The 23,849-nt window shown below is 36.9% G+C and overlaps 1 protein-coding gene across 1 annotated transcript; it reads left to right on the top strand.

Moving 5' to 3' along the window:
* The first annotated feature begins 6,869 nt into the window (after nucleotides 1-6,869).
* Nucleotides 6,870-19,712, top strand: LOC101894651 (CD109 antigen-like). Its single transcript, XM_059132119.1, has 6 exons — nucleotides 6,870-6,949; nucleotides 7,007-7,136; nucleotides 10,394-11,220; nucleotides 11,274-11,535; nucleotides 18,434-18,949; nucleotides 19,010-19,712. Exons 1-6 carry the CDS (start codon nucleotides 6,870-6,872, stop codon nucleotides 19,595-19,597), a joined length of 2,403 nt encoding a protein of 800 aa, XP_058988102.1. The 3' UTR covers nucleotides 19,598-19,712.
* The last annotated feature ends 4,137 nt before the right edge of the window (nucleotides 19,713-23,849 follow it).

The raw sequence follows: 23,849 nt of genomic DNA, 5'->3' as shown, positions 1-23,849 counted from the left end.
CAATTTGTAAACAACCAAAATGATCGTGTTTACTTGCCAAAGAGGTCAGTTGAAAATGTGCACCTTCGGTTGGCCACCAGAACTCAATCGCCGGCCATGGTGATGGTGTGGTCCGCCATAGCAGCCGATGGTCGCTCTCCGCTCGTATTAATAGACCGTGGCATCAGAATAAATGCCGAATATTATCGCAAAAATATTCTGTAGGGTATATTAAATTTGGGCACGTAAACATTCTTGCCGCAGACCTTGGACATTCCAACATGGCTCAGCACCATCGCACTCATCATGCGCCAACCAAGAATGGTTACAAACTATTGTTCCTCTCTTCATTTCCAGCGCACAATGACCACCAAAATCTCCGGATACCAATCCGTTAGACTATTGTGTTTGGAGTATTTTGGAAAGCAAGGTTGGCACTAAAAAATACCAATGTGTCGATTACCTCAAGCAAGCACTTCGCCGGGAATGTGTCCGCAGAACATCAATCGGGCAGCGTGTGACGGTTTCATTGGCCGTTTTGAAGGCCATAATTCGTGCCAAAGGTGACCAATTCGAACAAATCTAAACATATTTTAAAATTTGATGCTATTTCCAACTTTTTTTGCTTTCATTCGATTAAATTAAAAAGAAATAATAAAAATTATGGCATTTGACTTTGTTGCAGTTTTTTATTTCACTCTGTATATCTCCACACTAGATTTTCTGTAGTATTAGAAAGTTTCAAGTTGTCTCATGGTTGAAAAGAATCCGATACTATGTTCGCCTTTTATGATCATTATGATTATTCAAAATTTTGATCTGTTGCGGGGTAGGTACCAGCAGGAAAAGTTCATTCTACCATTCTTCATACACAGCCAGACCTTGAGTTGATTCTATCTCTTGTTTAAAATAGTTTTCCTCAAGGTCTTCAAAATTGTAGTTTACAACTGTAACTGCATCTTCATTTGAGGTAAAACGCTTGCCAACAAGGAATTTTTTAAGATTTGAGAACAAGTTTAAATTACTGGGAGCTAAATCAGGAGAATAAGCATAAGGGAGGTCAAGCAACTCGTACTTTAATTCGTTGATTTTAGCCATTGATAAAACACTCTTGTGCGCTGGTGCGTTGCCTTGATGAAAAATTAATTTTTTTGTGTTGTACTCCAGACGTTTTTCTCGAATTTGTACATTTAATTTATCCAAAAGATGCAATAGTACTCTGAATTTATTGTTTACCCTTTTGCAGATGAGAAGTTTTTTTTTTTTGAAGAAGAAGACGGGCAGTTTAAAGTCTGTTATATTTGATATTCAGTTGCTTTTATGAAATTTCTTAACTGTTTTATACCATTTACCATGATCTGATTAAGGTCTGGTATAGAGTCGTTCCCCAAGAATTGGGATCTGATATTTGCAAACGCTTGGCATTGGCAGAGAAAATTTTCCAATGTTTCATCATCTTCCCCGCATGCCCTGCATATGCTGTTATCTGCACATCCTATCTTGTACAGATGAGCTTGTAGGCCCAGGTGACCCATAAGGATGCCTGTCACCTTACGGATCTGCTTCTTAACACTAGACGTGACGCATTTAGGGGCACTGTATTGTCTACGTTTATTATAGCTAATTCCCTGTCTGTTTTAGCGATAGAGGTTGCTATCTCGTTACCCCTAAATCCCGTATGTCCTGGTAATGCGTACTAAACCGTGTTAAGAGTAGTTGTTGATCGAATTTATGCATTCCAATACAGTTTTTTATTGATTTGGATGTTATAGCTGTCTTACTGTCCGTGAGGACGTTAACGGTAGCCAGTATCGTGTCAGCATTAAGCCAGTTTAGACACTCTGAAATCGCCGGACCTCCGCTTGAAGGATCATTTTGTGGCCATGGAGAGATCGTCAACTCCAATCACAAGGAGAGTGCCATCCTCCTTCCCCTCCCTGTGGAAGACTTTCCATCTCTTCACGTCCTAAGTCTTGTTTTGTTTGACTTCGAGCTTACGTTCCGTCTCGAAATTGCTGCCAAATCCTCTGACGTATACCGTCGTTTTATTTAGGCGAGGAATTTCGCTCCTCCTCACCAATTTGAGGCTGCCGTTTTCCCAAGGCGGTTTTTTTTTTTTGTCGATAATCCTCTTTAAATAACATTTTATTATTCTTAATGCCGTTGCTCATGATGGGAATTTGATCTTCACCTTCCATGATGTGATCCAAAAATTTGTTGTTTACCATTTCCTCTATCGCTGCCAGATGGTCTTTTGGTAAGTTGTCTGAACCTTTATTGGTATCGATCAATGCATGGTGCATTTCGTCCATATAATGTTTCTTGGCTTTCTCTGCATACGATGGCGGCTTCGTACCCGTTTCCTCTTCTGTTGGGCGTGGGATTTCTTCTCGGAAACCCCAGGTTTAGCAGTCGATTTCACGGCCGGGCACACCTTGCCAGTGCTGGGGATAACCTTGTCGCCCTCGATCATGGATTCCAGTTACAGCCTCCTTTGCAAGGTCCTTGACTTAGTTTACGCGAAGCATCTGTAATTGTGAATCTCTTTTTCGTTTTTGATGGCTTCACAGTGTTTTGTTCCTCAGGGGACCTGATCCAGGGGAGTATTTGTAGCCCCCTTTGAAACATGCTGCGACTTTGCGTTTTTGCTGTTCTGTTGCCTCTTGAGCTTTCGCCGTTTTGCCCCAAAACAGCTTTTTGTTCCAGTTGTGAGCTTTGCCAAGCTGTCACTCACTTCTTCTATCGTCTTGTGCGTCTCCTCCTATATGGTACTCAGTTTGGTACAATTTGTAGGTGGGTGAACCGATAGAGCTGTAATGCTGAAATTTAGAAATAAGATTGCTATTACTTTGTAGGACTGAAGTATGTTGGTAGTTTTGGAAATTCGTATTTATATGTATTAAATGGTACTTAATTTGGTACAGTTTAAATTTTGGGAGAACCGTTAGAGGTGGTACTATATTTGGTATTGGAGTGGGGATAGAGATACAATTATGAATTTTGATATTTAGATTGTTGGGATAGGTACTAGTGGCTGAAGAGGATGTTTGAGAATTAAAGATAGTTTTGGAAATCTGTACGAAAATTAATAAATGGTACTAAACTTCATATTGGGTCAACAGATAGTAGTTGTAGTTTGACATTTTCTATTAGGGTCGCTATTGAATTGTAGGTGGAGGTTGTATCGGGAATGCGTCCTATATATGTACGAAGAGTATTAAATGGTTCTAAATTGGGTATTAGGTGATATTCGATATTGAGGTATCTGTTGTTCTCTGGATTGGAGATATGGAGGTGATTTCAAAAATGTATACGAAAAGTAAATAGTACGAAAAGTACTAATGAGTACCAATTTTGGTATTGGGTGAAGGTATAAAGTTAAAATTCGAAATTTTATATTGAGGTCACAGTTTGTCTCTATTGTTTACATCACAGAGTTTATAAGCTTTATTTACAGGAAACGAAATAGACCTATGTTTTGGTATAGCCCCCCCATATAACCTATATCTGTACCTCCAGATATTCGGTATTTTGATGATTTTAGCGACATCATTCACCAGAAATGTTTCAAATTTGAAATTTGAAGTCCATTTTATAATGGTAATTTGTTCGAACCGAACCACGTCTTCGTATAGGCCCCAAATACCTGTGCTTCCTTATATTGGGTATTTTGATACTTTTTATACCCTACATAGTATGGGGGGGTATATTAAGTTTGTATGTATGGGGGGTATATTAAGTTTGTCATTCCGTTTGTAATACCTTGAAATATACATTTTAGACCCCACAAAGTATGAATATTCTTGATCAGCATAAAATTCTATATCGATTTAGCGATGTCCGTCCGTCTGTGGAAATCACTCTAGCTTCCGACTTTTGGTATTGATAATGGACTATAACGGTACCTCCCGATATTCGGTATTTTGATGTTTTTGGCGACATTATTCGCCGGAATTGTTTCAAATTTGGTATTTGAAGTTCGTAATGAATAATACAGCCTTTGACAGAAAACTGTCCACGTCTTCGTATATCTCCCATTAACGGTACCTCCCGACATTCGGAATTTTGATGATTATAGCGACATTACTCACCGGAATTGTTTCAAATTAGGTATTTGAAGTTCGTAATGGATACTACAGCCTATGACAGAAAATTGTCTGTGCAGTTCCACGTCTTCGTATAGGCCCCATATAACGGTACCTCCCGATATTCGGTATTTTGATGATCTTAACTATATAATTCATCGAATTTATTCATTGAAGTTTCGCATTTGAGTATTGTAATGGTTTACGACAATAGTTGTCTATGCAGGTCCACGTCGTCGTATTTCTTCTCGGAAACCCCAGGTTTAGCAGTCGATTTCACGGCCGGGCACACCTTGCCAGTGCTGGGGATAACCTTGTCGCCCTCGATCATGGATTCCAGTTACAGCCTCCTTTGCAAGGTCCTTGACTTAGTTTACGCGAAGCATCTGTAATTGTGAATCTCTTTTTCGTTTTTGATGGCTTCACAGTGTTTTGTTCCTCAGGGGACCTGATCCAGGGGAGTATTTGTAGCCCCCTTTGAAACATGCTGCGACTTTGCGTTTTTGCTGTTCTGTTGCCTCTTGAGCTTTCGCCGTTTTGCCCCAAAACAGCTTTTTGTTCCAGTTGTGAGCTTTGCCAAGCTGTCACTCACTTCTTCTATCGTCTTGTGCGTCTCCTCCTATATGGTACTCAGTTTGGTACAATTTGTAGGTGGGTGAACCGATAGAGCTGTAATGCTGAAATTTAGAAATAAGATTGCTATTACTTTGTAGGACTGAAGTATGTTGGTAGTTTTGGAAATTCGTATTTATATGTATTAAATGGTACTTAATTTGGTACAGTTTAAATTTTGGGAGAACCGTTAGAGGTGGTACTATATTTGGTATTGGAGTGGGGATAGAGATACAATTATGAATTTTGATATTTAGATTGTTGGGATAGGTACTAGTGGCTGAAGAGGATGTTTGAGAATTAAAGATAGTTTTGGAAATCTGTACGAAAATTAATAAATGGTACTAAACTTCATATTGGGTCAACAGATAGTAGTTGTAGTTTGACATTTTCTATTAGGGTCGCTATTGAATTGTAGGTGGAGGTTGTATCGGGAATGCGTCCTATATATGTACGAAGAGTATTAAATGGTTCTAAATTGGGTATTAGGTGATATTCGATATTGAGGTATCTGTTGTTCTCTGGATTGGAGATATGGAGGTGATTTCAAAAATGTATACGAAAAGTAAATAGTACGAAAAGTACTAATGAGTACCAATTTTGGTATTGGGTGAAGGTATAAAGTTAAAATTCGAAATTTTATATTGAGGTCACAGTTTGTCTCTATTGTTTACATCACAGAGTTTATAAGCTTTATTTACAGGAAACGAAATAGACCTATGTTTTGGTATAGCCCCCCCATATAACCTATATCTGTACCTCCAGATATTCGGTATTTTGATGATTTTAGCGACATCATTCACCAGAAATGTTTCAAATTTGAAATTTGAAGTCCATTTTATAATGGTAATTTGTTCGAACCGAACCACGTCTTCGTATAGGCCCCAAATACCTGTGCTTCCTTATATTGGGTATTTTGATACTTTTTATACCCTACATAGTATGGGGGGGTATATTAAGTTTGTATGTATGGGGGGTATATTAAGTTTGTCATTCCGTTTGTAATACCTTGAAATATACATTTTAGACCCCACAAAGTATGAATATTCTTGATCAGCATAAAATTCTATATCGATTTAGCGATGTCCGTCCGTCTGTGGAAATCACTCTAGCTTCCGACTTTTGGTATTGATAATGGACTATAACGGTACCTCCCGATATTCGGTATTTTGATGTTTTTGGAGACATTATTCGCCGGAATTGTTTCAAATTTGGTATTTGAAGTTCGTAATGAATAATACAGCCTTTGACAGAAAACTGTCCACGTCTTCGTATATCTCCCATTAACGGTACCTCCCGACATTCGGAATTTTGATGATTATAGCGACATTACTCACCGGAATTGTTTCAAATTAGGTATTTGAAGTTCGTAATGGATACTACAGCCTATGACAGAAAATTGTCTGTGCAGTTCCACGTCTTCGTATAGGCCCCATATAACGGTACCTCCCGATATTCGGTATTTTGATGATCTTAACTATATAATTCATCGAATTTATTCATTGAAGTTTCGCATTTGAGTATTGTAATGGTTTACGACAATAGTTGTCTATGCAGGTCCACGTCGTCGTATAGACCCTAATATAACGGCTACAACGGATTAAAAATTGTCAAAATCGTTCCAAATGGTGGAGGGTATTCGAAGATCGGCCCGACCGAACTTACAGCTTTTTACTTGTTTAAGTTTCGCACTTGAATATTGAATTGGCTTATTACAAAAGTTACCATGTCGTCATGTAGACCCTAATATAACTTCTTCATTCGGTATTTTTAAGATCTTAGCAGAATTTTTAACGGAGTTTATTTTTTTGAAAATTACCTAATTCGTTCCAAATTGTGGAGGGTATTCAAGCTTTTTTACTTGTTTTTTTTTTTTTTTTTTTTTGAAAAGTTGCAAATTTTCCATTGCATTTGATTCCAAATTATAACTGCCCTAAAGCCATAATACAGATTCAAAAGTAGTTCATAGTTGATATTGTCTACTTCACATAAATTCCTAATGTAATGGTTTATTTGTTAAGGGTATATGTAGTAAATATCCATAGCGATGTAGGGTACCATGTAGTGGACCCCGCCCGACTATTGACTGCAAATGAGTTATGACTACATTAGCTTATAGCCAGTTACTCAATTTAAAAAAAATGTAATTGCATGAGCATATCAATTCAGTCGTTTTAAGGCAGCCGGCTAGAGATGCAGCTGCAATCGGGTTCATACAATTTGCTGCTGTTACTTCTGACACTGGCATTTATTTCAGCAAGCACATCGGAAAGGTTTTAATTGTCATTTGATTTTAAAACAAATAAATAAATAATATCCTCTTCCAATAGTTACTATTCAGCTGTGGCACCTGGTACCATTAAATCGAACCGCAATTATTCCGTGTGTTTATCGCTACATAATGCTCTCAAGCCGGCCGTGATACGTGTTTCCCTCATCGGCGAACCACTCTTTAATTACGTTCAAAATGTCGATCTTAAACCGTTCGAAACCAAAACGATTTCATTCCTTCCGAATGAAATGAACAAGAAAATGAACAAGTAAAAAACATTAAGTTCGGCCGGGCCAAACTTTTAATACCCTCCACCTTAGGGTAAAGGAAACATTAGAGCCCATTATGACCCACATATACCAATTTTTAGACGTATTCATGGGAAAATGTGCCAAAAAATCATCAAAATACCGAATATCGGGAAATACGGCTATATGGGGCTATACAAAAACCTGGACCTATACATACAGTGTTTCGCCAAAAGGGCTAGCACCCATTAAGACCAACAAATACCAGTTTCTAGACAAATCCGTGAAAAAATGTGGCAAAAATAATCAAAATACCGAATATCGGGACTATACCAAAACCTGGACCGATATATCTCATTTTCAATACCAAACATCCCAGACACAATACAAATTGCTCTGCTAAATTTTGGCGCTCCACGTCAAAAAATGTGGGCGGTATCGTGATTTCAACCAACAGACAAACAGACAGACAGACAAAGGGACAGACGAACATAGTTAAATCAATTTAGCATTTTATGCTGATTATGAATATATATACTTTATGGGGTCTACAACGAATATTTAAGGATGTTACAAACGGAATGACAAAGTTAGTATACCCTTCTTTCCAAGGTGGAGGGATTAAAAAGGGTACCACTAACTCAAAAATCACATTTAGCTAGATTATGCCATTTGGACATTTTTGTGTTATGTTTATGATTACAACACAAAAACAATTACAGTAAAAATCCTGCGGAAGTAGAGCTAAAAATAGAAAATACGTGTATCGGCGTTTTTATACCCTTCCCCATTCTATGGAGGGTATGTGAACTTTGCCATTCCGTTTGTAACTCCTCTAAATATAAATTTTTGTACCTACAAAGTATCAGCATAACATTTTATGCTGATTTAGCGACGATCCGTTTGTCTGTCTGTCCGCCTGCGGAAATCTCTCTAGTTTCCGAACGAAACAAGGTACGTTGATAAAATTTTACTCAGGTGAGTCTTACGAGTATGTCTTCAGGACTTTTGGTATTGAATATGGGTGTAGCCCCCCATATAGTAGATGTGGCACCCATATAACATTATCGACAGATTAAAAGTTTATAGAGTGTTTTAGTCACAATATTTTCCCGATCAATTGGCAGAATTTGTTCCCATTATATAAGAAATATCCATGCATAAAATTGTCAATATAGGTCTTAGTTTTGGTATAGTCTCCATATAACTGTACCTCGAGATATTGGGATTTTGATGATTCGGTCACACTTTTCACCGGAAATGTTTCAAATTTGTAATTAAAAGTTCGTAACGGATTCTACCGTCTAGGACAGAAATTCCCAATGCAATGTTCAGGTCTTCGTATGGCCCCAATATAATGTTAACTCCCCTATTCGGTATTTTGATGATTTTAGCGACATTATTTACCAGAACTGTTTCAAATTTCGTATTTGAAGTTCTGAATGGGTACTGCCTTCTGAAACTGAAAATCACCTACGAACCTCCAGGTCTTCGTATAGCCCCCATACAACGGTACCTCTCGATTTTCGGCATTTTTAACAATTTTCGTTTTAAGTCCAAATAAGGGTACCTCCCTCCCTTCGGTATTTTAAGGGTTTCTGCCACAGTCTACAATCAAATTAGCTGAAATTTGCCATTAGGGGTTCTTGAAACGGCAGTTCTGACCTTGAATGCTCGAATCATGTTTATTATTTGGTATAGAACTCATATAACAGTACCTCCAGATATTTGGCTTTTGAAGATTTCTGGCACAACTTAAAGCCAAATAAATTGAAACTCTACATTATGGGTTCCTGGTAGTCCTGTTCTCTCTCTGCAAAAAATATTCGATTTGTGTCGACTATTTGGTATGGCCCCCATATTACGATACCTCCTGATTTTCTGTATATTGAATATTTCTGCCACAATTTCCAACCAAAGTAGATGAAATGTGACATTTGGGGTTCTTGGGATGTCTGTTCTCTCCCTTCAAAAATATTCGCTACAGATCTGCAAATCGGTATGCCTCCACATGACGGTACCTCCCGATTTTCGATATTTTGAATTTCCAACCAAATTAGCTGCCACAATTTCCAACCAAATTAGATAAAACTTGATAATTGACATTCTCGGTAGATCTGTTCTATCCTTGCAAAAAGTATTCGCCACAAGCCTACAAATTAGTATGGCTCCCACATAACGGTACCTCCCGATTTTCGATATTTTTAAGTTTTCTGATACAATTTCCAATCAAATTATCTTAAAATTGACATTTGGGGTTCTTGAAAGACCAGATACTCCATATAAAGTTACCTCCGGATTCTTGATCTGGCCGAACTTAATCCTCTTTTTATTTTCTATACCCTCCACCAGAGTATGGAGGCATATTAAGTTTGTTATTCCGTTTGTAACACCTCGAAATACACATTTTAGACCCCACAAAGTATATATATTATTGATCAGCATAAAATTCTCTGTCAATTTAGCGATGTCCGTCCGTCTGGCATAGCCCCCATATAAGTGTACCTCCCTATTTTCGGTATTTTGGTGATTTAAGCGACGTTATTCACCGGAAATCAAATTTCAAATTTGGTACTTGAAGTTTGTAATGGATACTACAGCCTGTAACAGGAAATTTTCCGCGCAGGTCCACGCCTTCGTATAACCCCATATAACGCTACCTCCCGATATTCGGTGCTTTGATGATTTTAGCGACACTATTCACCGGAATTGTTCCAAAATTTGGTATTTAAAGTTCGTAAGAGATACTACAGCCTATGACAGAAAATTGTCTGTGCAGGTCTACGACTCCATATGACGGTATGACGGTACCTCCCGATATTCGGTATTTTGATGAATTTTTAACGGATTTTATTTTATTTTATTTATTTATTTATTTTTTTTTTTTTTTTTTTGAAAATTGCCAAATTCGTTCCAAATGGTCCGGTCGAACTTACTTGTTATACCCTACAACACTATGTGTTGGGGGTATTATAAGTTTGATTTTTTATTTATTTTTTTAGGGACATATAAATATTTTGATCTAATTCTTTAGTTTCTAATTTTCGATGGGTTTACCATCGAATCCAAAAGATTGGGGGTTTGGCCAGGAAAATTGATAAATAAAATAAATAAATACTACATTTAATAGTATATAATAATACGATCTTACTTATTTTCAATTATGCATTTAATTTATTTTATAATTCCCATTTTAGGACCCCAATGGAAATCGAATTAAACAATTCAAAGATATCAAACTAAACACTGGAGTCTATACAAATAAATTCAATCTATCGGAACAAACGGTTTTGGGTCAATGGCTAATCTTAGCTTCCGTCTTGGGAAAATATGAGAAATCCTCTGGTCGCAATTTCAAAGTGGAAAAATATGTTTTACCCAAATTTGGGGTTTACATTGATGCCGACTCTGATTTTATACTCGATGACAATGAATTTAGCCTAACTGTATATGGTAAATATACATTTGGTAAATATGTTGAAGGCACTGCAACAGTTGCTATCCTAAATCCGGCCACCAACATGACCGTGTCGAAACAAGAAGCCACATTGGAAAATTTTCGAGCATCGTTTACATTTCAATATTACGATATACCACTGGCCCAGATGTTTTCGTGGATAATCATTTCGGCCACAATTAAAGAAAGACATACGGGCATCACGCAATCTACATTGCAAGAATTGAGTGTTCGAAAGCAGAAATATAATATCTTGGTGCCGGAAAATGAGATTGAATTTCACAATGGCAAGCCGTATAAAATAAAGGCCATGGTACAGCACTGGAATGGCAGTCGTGTGCTTGATACCATCACTCCGATGACAATGATTCATGCCAATAGGACATATAAAACACATTTAGATGCGAATGGTGTGGGCACGTTCGCCTTTGACTATGTTGACAAGGAAGTCAATGTCTTCAACTACGCCGGCAGTTCAACCCATTTACAGAACATTGTCATTGGTCAAAATTATCGATTTGATCAATCGTCCGCAACAGCTTGTACTTTAAAATGGAAGGAAGGAAGGTAAGTCGAGGGAAATTCTTTAGGATTCTTATATTTTTTATTTGCTATTCCAGATTGAAATTTGGTACCAACATTGACCTGGAATTAACATCGAAATTGCCCATTCCCTATTTCATTTACACCGTCACAAGTCATGCCGATATTGTTCGCATGAAATATATCCCTCTACCGGCCAATACAAAATCGCATATCATAAAAATTAAATCTGCTGTTGATATGATACCACGTTGCTACGTCTATGTCCACTACATTATAAATGGAGATTTACGATATTGTGAATTAAGTTTGAAATTCCCCAATGAATTTGAGAACACGGTGAGTAAAACGCTTAGGAAATGCGTGAAGCTGACCCGGGCCGAAGTTTTACAATGCAAATCTTTGAAAATAACAAGTAAATAGAGAGTTAAATGGGGGCTATACCAATTAGTGGACGTTAGTCGAACATTAACCGTAAGGAGAGAACATAGCTTCCAAGAACCACAAATGTCATGTTTCGGATAATTTGATTAGAAATTGTGGCAGAAAAATTCAAAATATCGAAAATCGGGTGGTACTGTTATAGGGGGCTATACCAATCAGTTGACCTGACTGGCACATCTTTCTTAAGAAGAGAACATAACTTTCAAGAACCCCAATTATCTAGTTACAGCTAATTTGGTTGAAAATTGTGGCTGAGAACTTCAAAATACTGAAAATTGGAAGGTACCGTTATATAGGGCCTATACCAACTGGTGGACCTTGATCGAACATTTTTTGCAAAGAGAGACCTAATTGTCAAGTTTTGGCTAATTTGGTTGGAGATTGTAGCAGAAAACTTCAAAATACCGAAAATTGGGAGGTACTGTTATATAGGGCCTATACCAAGTAGTGGACCTAAATCGAACATTTCTCGCAAGGATCTCTCAGACCTACCGAGAACACCATTTGTCAAGTTTCAGCTAATTTGGTTGCAAAATTATTGCAGGAACCTTTAAAATACCAAAAATCGGGAGGTACCGATTATGGGGTCTATACCAACTGGTGGACCTTATTCGAACATTTTTCGCTAGGAGAAAATTTTTCAAAAACCCCAATTGTCAAGTTTCATCTAAATGGGGCAGAAAACTTCAAAATACCGAAAATCCGGAGGTATCGTTATATGGGTGTAATATCTAAACGTGGACCTTCATGGTGAGATGAAACAAGTATATATCTCCCATATATATCTTCATCCGATTTTAGGTTTCTTGTGTACCAAATGGCTAATATCAGTCCAAATCGTGTGAATTTTGCCACTTCAGACCGAATTTATTATAGAAATAAGTACTCCAAATTTTGTGCACGATACAAGAATAATATTTGGTACCAGATATCAGATGCAGCTAAGAAATAGTTTTTTTTTTTAATTTTATGAAGATCGGCTCAGATTTGGATATAGCCTCTATATATATAATTATTTGATTTCAGGTTTAGCTAACATTAGCCCAAATGGAGTGGACAAAACCAACTTACATGGTTATGCTACTTCGTTCGGCCACTGCGACGCGGGTTTCGTTCAAATCGCTTCTTTACTTTTCGAAGCATTTCTGGCGATGTTGCTGTTTTCTTTCGTACACTTCCTTGACGTCCGGCTACGCTTCCAGACGTCTATATGCTTATCACGGTAACGAGCGATGGTACGAGACACAAAAGATTTATTCACATTTTAATGCTGAAGTGCTCTAACGATAACCATTTGTGGTTTTCCAGCCAAATGTAAAGAAATCACACTATCACGCTTGAATTTCATCACGAATAATTTTTTTCTGGAAAATTCTCACCAAAATGCTTTTGTACGCTTGTAAACCAACTGTCACTGGAATAATTTTAACAGCTGTCTGACGACCGCAGTCTGAAGTAGGTTGCAGTTTTTCATGTCACCCTGTATGTAGCCCATTTTCAGTACCATTCAGCATGCGTGCAATATACACCTTGGTACCAAACCTCTAAGCAAAAAACAGACAGACCGACATGTAAAAATGTGTAATATGTAATATTAGTGTAAAATGTAATATTAGTAAGTATTCCTTATCAACATAAAATTCTATATCCGTTCGGGGAAATCACTCTAGCTTCCGAACGAAGCTGCAGCCTATGACCGAAAATTGCATATGCAGGTTCACGTTTGGGTATAGCCCTCCATATAACTGTAAATTTCGGTATTTTTATTATTTTGGCGCCATTACTCACCGGAATTGTTTCAAAATTGTGCATTTGAAGTTGCTAATGGTTATTACACCCTATGACAGAAAACAACCTATACCGGTCCACGTTTTCGTATAGCCCCCATATAACCGTATCTTCCTTTATTCGATATTTTGATGATTTTAGCGACATTATTCACTGGAATTGTTTCAAATTTCGTATACGAAGACTGTCTAATTGCCACCTTTTTATGTTTTTGAATTTACCAGTATTTTTCAAAGGGTTTTTTGAAAACTTGGAATTTTTTCCAAATGGTGGTATTCAAAGTTTATATAATAGCATGGAAACTATAACTGTTGAAGGAGTTTATCACTCGACGACAAGAAATTATACCACACTAAATTGTTGAAATCCATTAAGAATTAAAATTACAATTATTCCCTTCTATTCCAGGTATCGATTTCAGCCCCATCAATAGCTAAACCTGGACAGGAAGTACAGCTTGATCTAAGAGCAAAACCTAATTCATATGTAGGTCTACTGGCAGTAGACCTGAGTGTATATCTTGAAAATCCAGATTTTAATATCGATCGGGAACGTATTTTTAGAGAATTAGTCTACGATTTGACTTTTTCCGGTGTGGATGTCATATATCCTGGACAAATATCTGGACTCATAACACTCACCAATGCCAATTATTTGTATGAAACACCCATTGGTAGGTAATGAAACTCAAAACTCTTCTGGTTATTGTTTTATGTTTTTCTAAATAAATATAGAAAAATATGAGAAGCCAAGATCTAAAATAGAATATGACACTTTCCGCACTGAGAGATTGAAAATACGATCAAAATTTCCCGAAACATGGATATTCATGGACTTCAATAAGTGAGTCAATTTAAATTGCATAAAGGAATTAAAAACTTTTAATTTTTCTTCTATAGTGTCAGCGAAATGACTCAATTGTCATTTAACGTTCCCGACACCATAACCACATGGCTGATAACGGCATTTTCTGTAAACGATGAAAGTGGTTTTGGTATGATGTCCGAACCGACAAATCTAACCGTTTTCAAGACATTTTTCATATCCACAAATTTACCATATTCCATCAAGAGAGGAGAAGTTGTCAAAATACCTTTGGTCATATTCAATTATCACAACAAGGACCTGGACACGCGGATAACAATGAATGGTCTTGATGGAGGTTATGAATTTATTGATGAGTTGACAATGCAGCCAATGGCCTCAACTACAAAATCTCAAGACATAATTGCCTCAGCAAACGGTGGTAACACTCAGCACTTCTTCATTAAACCCAAAAAGCTGGGAGTTATTCGAATTAACATCAAAGCCACCAATTATTTATACAACGATGCCATACTTCAGGAACTTTAAGTTGAACCCACGGGCACCATGGAAAACCACAACAAGGATTTATTTATAAATCTCAAAAAAAGTGAGCAGCTATTTCGATCGTCCATTGATATCGATGTGCCTGAGAATCATTTTGCCGATACCGAATTTCTACAACTTTCTGTGAGCAGTGATATTCTCCACACCACACTTGATAATCTTGACAGTTTGGTAGAATTACCCACCGGTTGTGCTGAACAAAATATGGTTAATTTTGCTCCCAATGTTTTGGTATTAGATCATCTGCGTGCCATATGAAAATCTTCTGAAAACTCCGATCTGGTGAAAAGAGCCACTGGACACCTTGAAGTTGGTTATCAACAGGAATTAAGTTATCGCCACTACAACGGTGCATACAGTGTATTTGGGCCGAACGCCCAAACGGAGGAAAGCACTTGGCTGACGGCATATATTACTCGTTTCTTTATTAAGGCACAACGTTATGCCGGCGTAGAAAATAGGATAATTCAAAGTGGTTTGCATTTTCTGGAATCCAAACAATTGCCGTCGGGTGAATTTCAATATACCGGCTATTTATTTCATCCAGCCCATCAGGATCGTTATGGATTTACGGCCTTTGTTTTGATGACATTCTTGGAGAGTTCGGTAAGTATTCGAACTTTAAGTTTATGAAAAGTTCTAAAATAGTACAATTGAGATATGGCGGTGGTTGTGGAAATGTGTACTATAATTCCAAGTACTAAACAGTACAAAATTTGATATTGGGTAAAGAATTGGGGGCTGGAATCTTGAAACTTGATATGGATGTCACTGTTGGTGTCTGTGGTAGAAAAGTACAAAATAGTACTATATTTGTTACAATTTGGCATTGGATGAACAGACAGTGCTTGAAATCTTCAATTTGGTATTAGGGTCGCTGTTCATGTGTACCCTGGACCAATAGAATAAAGAAAACATTTTCATATAAAAGTATCTGAATTCAATTCCGTTTGGAAAATGCTGTTAAACTTTTCAAAAAACCTTAAAGTTGGTGAGGCCGCCGTGTGGAGGCAATAATTTGTGTCAAAGGAGACTAATTCGAACAAAACTAAACTTATTCTAAAATTTGATGCTATTTCCGTCATTTTTCGCTTTCATTCAATAAAATTAAAAAAAAAAAATAAAAAAGCTGTAGGTTCGGCCGGGCCAAACTTTGAATTTTGGAGGTATACGAAGACGTGGACCTGCACAGACAATTTTCTGTCGTAGGTTGTAGCATCCATTACGAACATCAAATACTAAATTTGAAATAAGTCCGTTGAAAAATGTCGCTAAAATGATCAAAATACCGAATATCGAGAGGTGCCGTTATATGGGGGCTATACGAAGAAGTGGACCTGCACAGATAATTTTCTGTCTTAGGCTGTAGTATCCATTACGAACTTCAAATACCGAATTTAAAACAATTCTGGTGAATAAATTCGCTAAAATCACCAAAATACCGAATATCGTGAGGTACCGTTATATGGGGGATATACCAAAACGTGGACCTACATGGTCCATTTTCAATACCAAAAGTCCTTCAGCCATAGCATACATTTGAGTAAAATTTTATCAACCTACTTCAATTCGTTCGGAAGCTAGAGTGATTTCCACAGACGGACAGACGGATCGACGGACGGACATCGCTAAATCGACATAGAATTTTATGCTGATCAGGAATATATATATTTTGCGGTGTCTAAAATGTGTATTTCGAGGTGTTATAAACGTTATAAACTCCATACCATGGTGGAGTGTATAAAAATATAAAAATGATGGCCTTTGACTTTGTCGCAGTTTTTTATCTCACCCTGTATAAATACTAGGTTTCGCCACCGAATCTAGAACCCATTATGAACTACAAATACCAATTTTTAGACAAATCCTTGCAAAAATGTGACTAAAATCGTCAAAATACCCCATGTCTGGTTTCAAAATTAAGTTTCGTGTAAGTTTCACTGCGTATCCGACAATGAATTGTTCCCATACTAATTGGCATATATCCTATTATTATTACACGATAATATCTTACAATATAAGTGTGAAAAATAAGCAAAAAACTATAGTATCCGTAGTTATCGATATATAGATATAGTAATATTAAACAAGTAAGCAAAGGCTATAGACGTGCGGGCCGACCATGTGATACCCTACAACAATACAATATGTTAAAAGCCCCTTATGTCCAAATCCATTTTGTCATAGAGTACAGCCCTGATATTACCCTTAGCATTTTGACCAGGGACATTTGCCCAATATTTATGTATTCCGTCGTGCTGTTAGTTGTTGTGGTCCATTTTACAGCTAAATATAGTCCTATGGTCATCCAAAATGCTAGACGTCTACGCTGTCCTTAACTTTCTTCTCAGGCATGTCGATTGGCCTCAATTTTATGATCAGGAATTTTTTTCTTCTGTTTTTGGTTCATTTGCAATTTTTTCACACAAAAGTAGTGGCCCAATCCTTAACACAAGATTTTGTGTCCTTTGGTTTCTATATGTGACCCTTATGACGGCTGCAAAATCAGGAATATTTTTAGTTTTCCATTTCAACTCCTACATATATTAAGGACATCTTTGAAAACAATAAGCCTAGCCCTTCTGAGCCTAACCCTACCCTTGTGAAAATTTTTGTGAGGATCGGACGTTAATTGCAATCAGTATATAGTAACCCCAACCTGTGTTGTAAGGTGAAAAAATACACTTCAATATTATAAGCCAAATTGAAAAATCGTATGCGATAAAAATATATTAAAAATGTAACAAAATACTGCAAAATCTATATTAATATCGTTATTTCATACTTTTATGCCAAGAAGGCATTCTGAATTGACAAAATTTTCAAAATCGGTCCAGCCATTCTGGAGATGTGATATTCGCGGTTTAATGGAATATTTGACTTTTATTCAACACAAATGCTATGAACTATTTCACCCACCAAATATTACCCGATGACCATCAAAATTGGAAGGCTTCTGCCCAGCCCTAAGCTCTAGGCCCCATGCTAATTGCAACCTGTAGAACAACTGCAAAATCAGGAAAATTTTCAGTTTTTGGTCCATTTCAACCCGTAAAAATTATGCCATCATCTCCAAAAGCAAAAGGCTTCTATTCAGGCCCTAATCTCACCTCCATTCTAAATTTCGTGAAGATCGGGCCGTAATTGCGACCTGTAGAGTAATTACAAATTAACATGGACAGACGGACGGACATACATAGCTAGATCGACTCAGCTCAGCGTGATAGGAAGATCTACATATACTTTCCTAAGTGGGAAATCAATATTTCGAGGTGTTACATAGTTTTTGGCGCAATCAAACTTATAGTACCCCCAACATATAATGTTGCAGGGTATAAAAACTCAAATCATGTAAATCATCAGCTCTTGGCCACTGTTTTCAATTCAGTTCAAACTTGACACATTGTTATGTTTTTTTATTAAGTCCCCTGCCCATTCTGGTACATCTTAGACAAACTAAAAAATTCCCGAAGAATCCAAATTCCCAAAAATTTCATAGAAATTGAAGGGAGTATCTGATTTGTTTCAAAATTCCCTTGCCGTGATATTTACATCTGGCTTTCGTCAGCTATGTATACCAACAATATCGGCAACCTGCTTCTTTTCAAATTAATATTTTTCTCTCTCCCTCCAGAAATCTAGCCGAAACTATAAAGCTGTCATACAAAAAGGAGTCAATTATTTGGTGGACAATATCAACAACATTAATGATACCTATGCCCTATCTTTGGTTGCGGTAGCATTACAAATGTCCAAAAGTGAGCAAGCCAATCAGGTACTGGCAAATCTCCAACAAAGATCGCAGAGCAAAAACGGTTTAAAATGGTGGCAGTCTTCGAATGCGGCACATTCAAATGATGTAGAAATAACGGCATATGCTCTAATGGCTCTATTGGGAACAAATTCATTGGATAATATAAATATTGTCAAATGGATTTTGGAACAGCGTAATAAGGCTGGAGGTTTCAAAACAACCCATGATACAGTGGTTGTTTTGCAGGCCCTCATTCGATTCAATCAAAAATACCCCAGCAATAATGACACGCTGCTCAAATTCAATTATGCTGCATTGGACGCCCAAGGGCTGGAGGTCGGCAACGGTTTTCTTGGTATCGATCCGAGTAATAGTAAAATATGGCAACAGATTGAGGTAAGAGTAACTGTTATTAAAAGAAACATATTTTAAATGTAACAATCCATGAATTGACAGCTTCCAAAAACAACTCGTTTGCTTCAGTTAAAAATAGAGGGCGAGGGAAATGCTCTGGTCCAGCTGGCCTATCATTATTATGTTCCCTTGGAAACGGATGTAGAGAGTATTACATTGGATGATGACTCAATTACTGCCACAACATTTGCCAAGTCCAGCAGCGTAATTCATCGAAGAGAAACACCAAAACAGAAATCATTTGCCATTTCACCCATGGCAAAGCTAACTTCTAACGCTGTAATGGAGTTAGAAGTCTGTTTCAAATTTAAGCCGTCGAAAGAACTTAAACATCGTCAGACCAATATGGTGATTATGGAAATAAATATGCCCTCCGGATTTGTTGTGTCACCTGAATCCATGCATGATTTACAAGAAGAAGAATTTGTGGCCCGTGTTGAAGTTAAGGATTCCAATACCAAATGTTTGGCATATTTCAAACATCTGCAGGCCGATGATGATGAAAAATGTCTTAGTATTCAGGCGGATAAGATGCATGAGGTTTTGCAGCTGGAGCCGGCATCGATAATAATGTATGATTATTATATACCGGAAAATCGAGATACGATAGCATATCAGATTCAAATGTAGACATAAAGCATTAACAATTTCTCAATAATTATTGTAAAAAAAAAATAAACCTCAGGCGAGTCAACAAATGGTTCTTTTTGGTCTAATTTAAAAAATATGGTTAAAAATCACTTTAAACAAGATTGTAGCTAAGTCAGATATTCTACAAAATTATTAGCATTAAAATTCTACCGTAGATCTTTTGGTGACGTCAAGAGCCTAAAACTTACCTAAACGCCAGGAGTTCATATATGTTGGAAACAGATTTTAAGGTTAAATACTAGTACATAAAGTTAGCGCAAAAATCTCCTATAAATAATAACTTTAGAAGGATGATGTCAAAGACAAAAATATTCTTCATCATATTTTAACTAAAGTTACCAATGAAAATATATTTATATTTACATTATATATAAGAATAATATCTGCATCAATGTTCGAAAAAAAAATCCGAAAATATTTATTTATTTATTTATTAATTTTTTTTTTTTTTTTGATAAATATTTCCCCGGACTTTTTTCATTTTAACGCTGAAAGATTTATACACATTAGATTTCGTTTTTTGCGGTAGGTGTCAACAGAAGAAATGTTCCACACAAAATTTCACTATAAATCTTTGAATAAAGCATAGATCTAGGATCAATGGTTTTTATGCAAATTACATCCCAATATTTTGTACTAAAAGTGAACATGTTTCCTATTTAAATTCGAAATCTCTCTTTATACTTAATTTTATTGGAAATTGTCAAAGGAAAAATTATCCAAATCAAATTTCGTTTTGAGTCTCTGAACAAAAGAAATTTGTATAAATAATACGTACTATGAAAAAAATATCATCTATTTTTCTTTAAAAACATCTGGTTTATTAAACTAACCATTTTTTTCAAATCTCTGTAAAAATTACTGCTTGATTTTTCTACCTGTATCTGAAAGCTTGGACCAAATATCTTTGCTGTGGATAGCATTTTAAGGGTGTGAGTACTTAAATACAAACTCGGATGCTATAGCTATATATTAACAAATTTTCAGCAAATTTCAAATATTTGCTTCTGTATTCGGTCGTATGTGCAAAAATTCACTTAATTTGGGCTGATATTAACCATTTGGTGCACAATAAATACCAAATCGGATAAAGATATATATGGAAGCTATATCCTAAGCTGAATCGATGATTTGGCAGAGTTATTTCTGAAGTATATATGATATCTGGTTTCAAATATAATTGTTGCGGGACTAAATGCCAAATTGGATGAAACATATACAGGTTGAGATAAAAAAAAAAACTTAAACAAAGTCAAACTTCATAATTTTTACATTATTTTTTTTTTAATTTTATTGAAAGCCAAAAATATCGGAAATAGCATCAAATTTTAGAATAAGTGTAGATTTGTTCGAATTGGTCACATTTGCCACGAATTATGGCATTCAAACGGCCAATGAAACCGCTGCTCGAATATTTTGCGCTACACTACTCCAGAACGTGGAATATTGGAGATAGGTGACTTTGTCCAAGGCCCACAGGTGAAACACTGCAACGTTTAGCCGCTCGCTCGAAGAGACTGGCACAACAAAAGATGCTGCCAGGCGTGGCAGACCCCGGAGTTTCCGTTCAAAAGAGAATATTACTGCTGTAGCCGAGGATGTCATGAAAGCACCGTCGACATCGACAAGACGACATGCCACGCAAATAGGTATAAGTCGACGGTCGTTATAGCGAATTTTGGTACAAGATTTGAAGATGTTTTCGTACATAGTCCAGATGGATCTTTAATCGCCACCAAGAAGAAGATTATTTTTCATCAAAGATAATCATGAATGATGAGGCCCTTTTAAATCTTAGCGGGTACGTAAATAAGCAAAATTTAAGCTTCTGGGGCACTCAGTCACTTTATGGTGTGCTGTGTTCGCTGGAGGATTCATTGGACCTTTCTTCTTCGAAGACGTCGGGGACCGAACGGTTACTGTGAATGGTGTGCGCTACAACGCAATGATCAACGACTTATTTTTGCTGCAACTTGATGAATTGAGATTGGAAAACATGAGGTTCCAACAGGACAGTGCAATGGCATACACTGCACGTGCCACAATCGATATGCTGAAGGATACATTTCCCGGGGCGTTTCGGCGTTTTGCACTGGCCAACAAGATCGCCTGATTTGACCGCTCCAGACTTCTTTTTGTGGGCCTTTTTGAAGTCGCGGGTTTATGCCAACAAGCCTCAGACTATTGCAGCTATTAAAGATAATATCCGTCAAGAATGTGTGACCTATCGCCGGAAGTTTTGGGCCATATGATGGAAAATGCCATTAAAAGGGCTCCACTGACAGTAATCTGTGGCGGTGGCCACAAGACATATACTCGACTTGATTTTAAAACCAGTCAGGAAAAGTCAAAAGTTGGGCGGGGCCGACAATATGATACCCTACACCAATTGTCATATTTAGTAGAGCTCCCGCAACAAAATTGATGTACTTGTACTTGCTACTAGACTGAATTCGATCGGATGTAACAAAATTCAGAACTTTTGGACAGATAGTGGCCATTTGGTGCACAATTAACTCAAAATCAGTTGAAGATATATATGGGACCTACATCCAAATCTGAATCGATCTTGATAAAATTTGGCAAATGTCTTTTCGAGCTCTATCAGATATCTTGTACCAAATATCATTGTTGTCGAATGCATATTACGCTTGTGAGGGACTTTAAACCCCAAATCGGATAAATCATATATATGGGCGCTATAGCCATATCTGAACTGTTTTTAGGATGAATTCAGTCATAATTGGCAAAATTCCGTCTATTTAGTGCTGATATTAGCCATTTTATGCACAATTACCCCGAAATCGGTTGAAGATATATGGAAGCTATATCTAAATCTGATTCGATTATCACCAATGTCAGTAGGGTTCGTCCTTTGGCCAGACAAATATTGTTGGGAAAATATCAGCTCAATCGGATAATATATGCGACCTGTATTTTATTCACAAAATACATGGGCAGACGGACAGACATGCCTTAATCGGTTCAGAAAATGATTCTATAAATATCCTCACAAGTAACTATGGGTCTATCTCGCTTTCTTCTCCCTGTTACAAATTAATGCACAAAGACATAATACTCTTACCACTATGTAGTGTAGGGTATAAAAATGGCCATATTTAGTGAAAATCTATTTAGGTATAACTTCCATAAGTTGTTTGCATCCGATTTTAAATAAAAACCACTCTAAAGCCGTAATCCACTTTCAATGGCGATCATAATTGTTATGCTTTACTTCACACAAAATCACAGTGTAAACCATTTTTGGTTAAGGGAGGAACTGCAAAGGAATGCATAGTCGTGTAGGGTATCAATTAGTCAGCCTTGTCCGACTTTTGTCATTTTCGCTGGAAATGAGCACTTTAGGGCGATTTAAATACTTTTTTCCACGAAACCAAAATACACATAGGTACGTATTGCTGGATCGTCTCAGAATTGTACCCTTATCACCAATATATATATTTTATGGTGTCGAAAATGATTGTGGCGATTAAGCACAAACAGAAAACCCAAATGGATTTTCCCTCTATTCAACAGTGAGAGAGTATTTACATTTTCTTCGAAGATTGTCAATGAGTGATAATCTACATTAGCTATTGGCAAAATAAATAAGAATGTGGCTAAACCGAACTTTTAATGCCCACTTCGCTACTTGGAAGGAATTAAAAAAAATTAAAAAAATCCGTTGAAAAATGCTGCTAAAATCATAAATAACCGAATATAGGGAGTTGCCGTGATATGGGGGCCTATACGAAGACGTGAACCTGTATATTCAATTTTTGTCTTAGGCCATTACGATATTCAAATATGAAAATTAAAACAATTCCGCTGAATAATGTTGCTAAAATTACCATAATACCGAATAAAGGGAGGTGTGGACTGTATCGAAATTTGGATCCATATAAAAAGGTTCTCTGCAAGGATGTTCCTTAGATAATGGGTACACATGCTGCCAATTTACAGCAAATTCGGCAAATTTAAATCTGTAGGTATAGTTATGTGGGGACTATACCAAAACGTGGACCTATATACCCCATTTTCAATACCAAGAGGCCTGCAGAGCTAACACACATCTGAGTGCAATTTTATCAACCTACTTCATTGCATTCGGAAGCTTGAGTAATTTCCACAAACGCGAAGAGACAGACAGACAGACAGACATTACTTTGTTGGATCTACAATATATATTTCGAGCTGTTACAAACGGAAAGACAAACGTAATATCCTCTCC

Source organism: Musca domestica, unplaced genomic scaffold, assembly GCF_030504385.1.
Source record: "Musca domestica strain aabys unplaced genomic scaffold, Musca_domestica.polishedcontigs.V.1.1 11, whole genome shotgun sequence".
Classification (NCBI taxonomy): Eukaryota; Metazoa; Arthropoda; class Insecta; order Diptera; family Muscidae; genus Musca; species Musca domestica.
The sequence above is the reverse complement of the archived record's forward strand: the minus strand, read 5'-3'. Positions and strand labels throughout refer to the sequence as shown.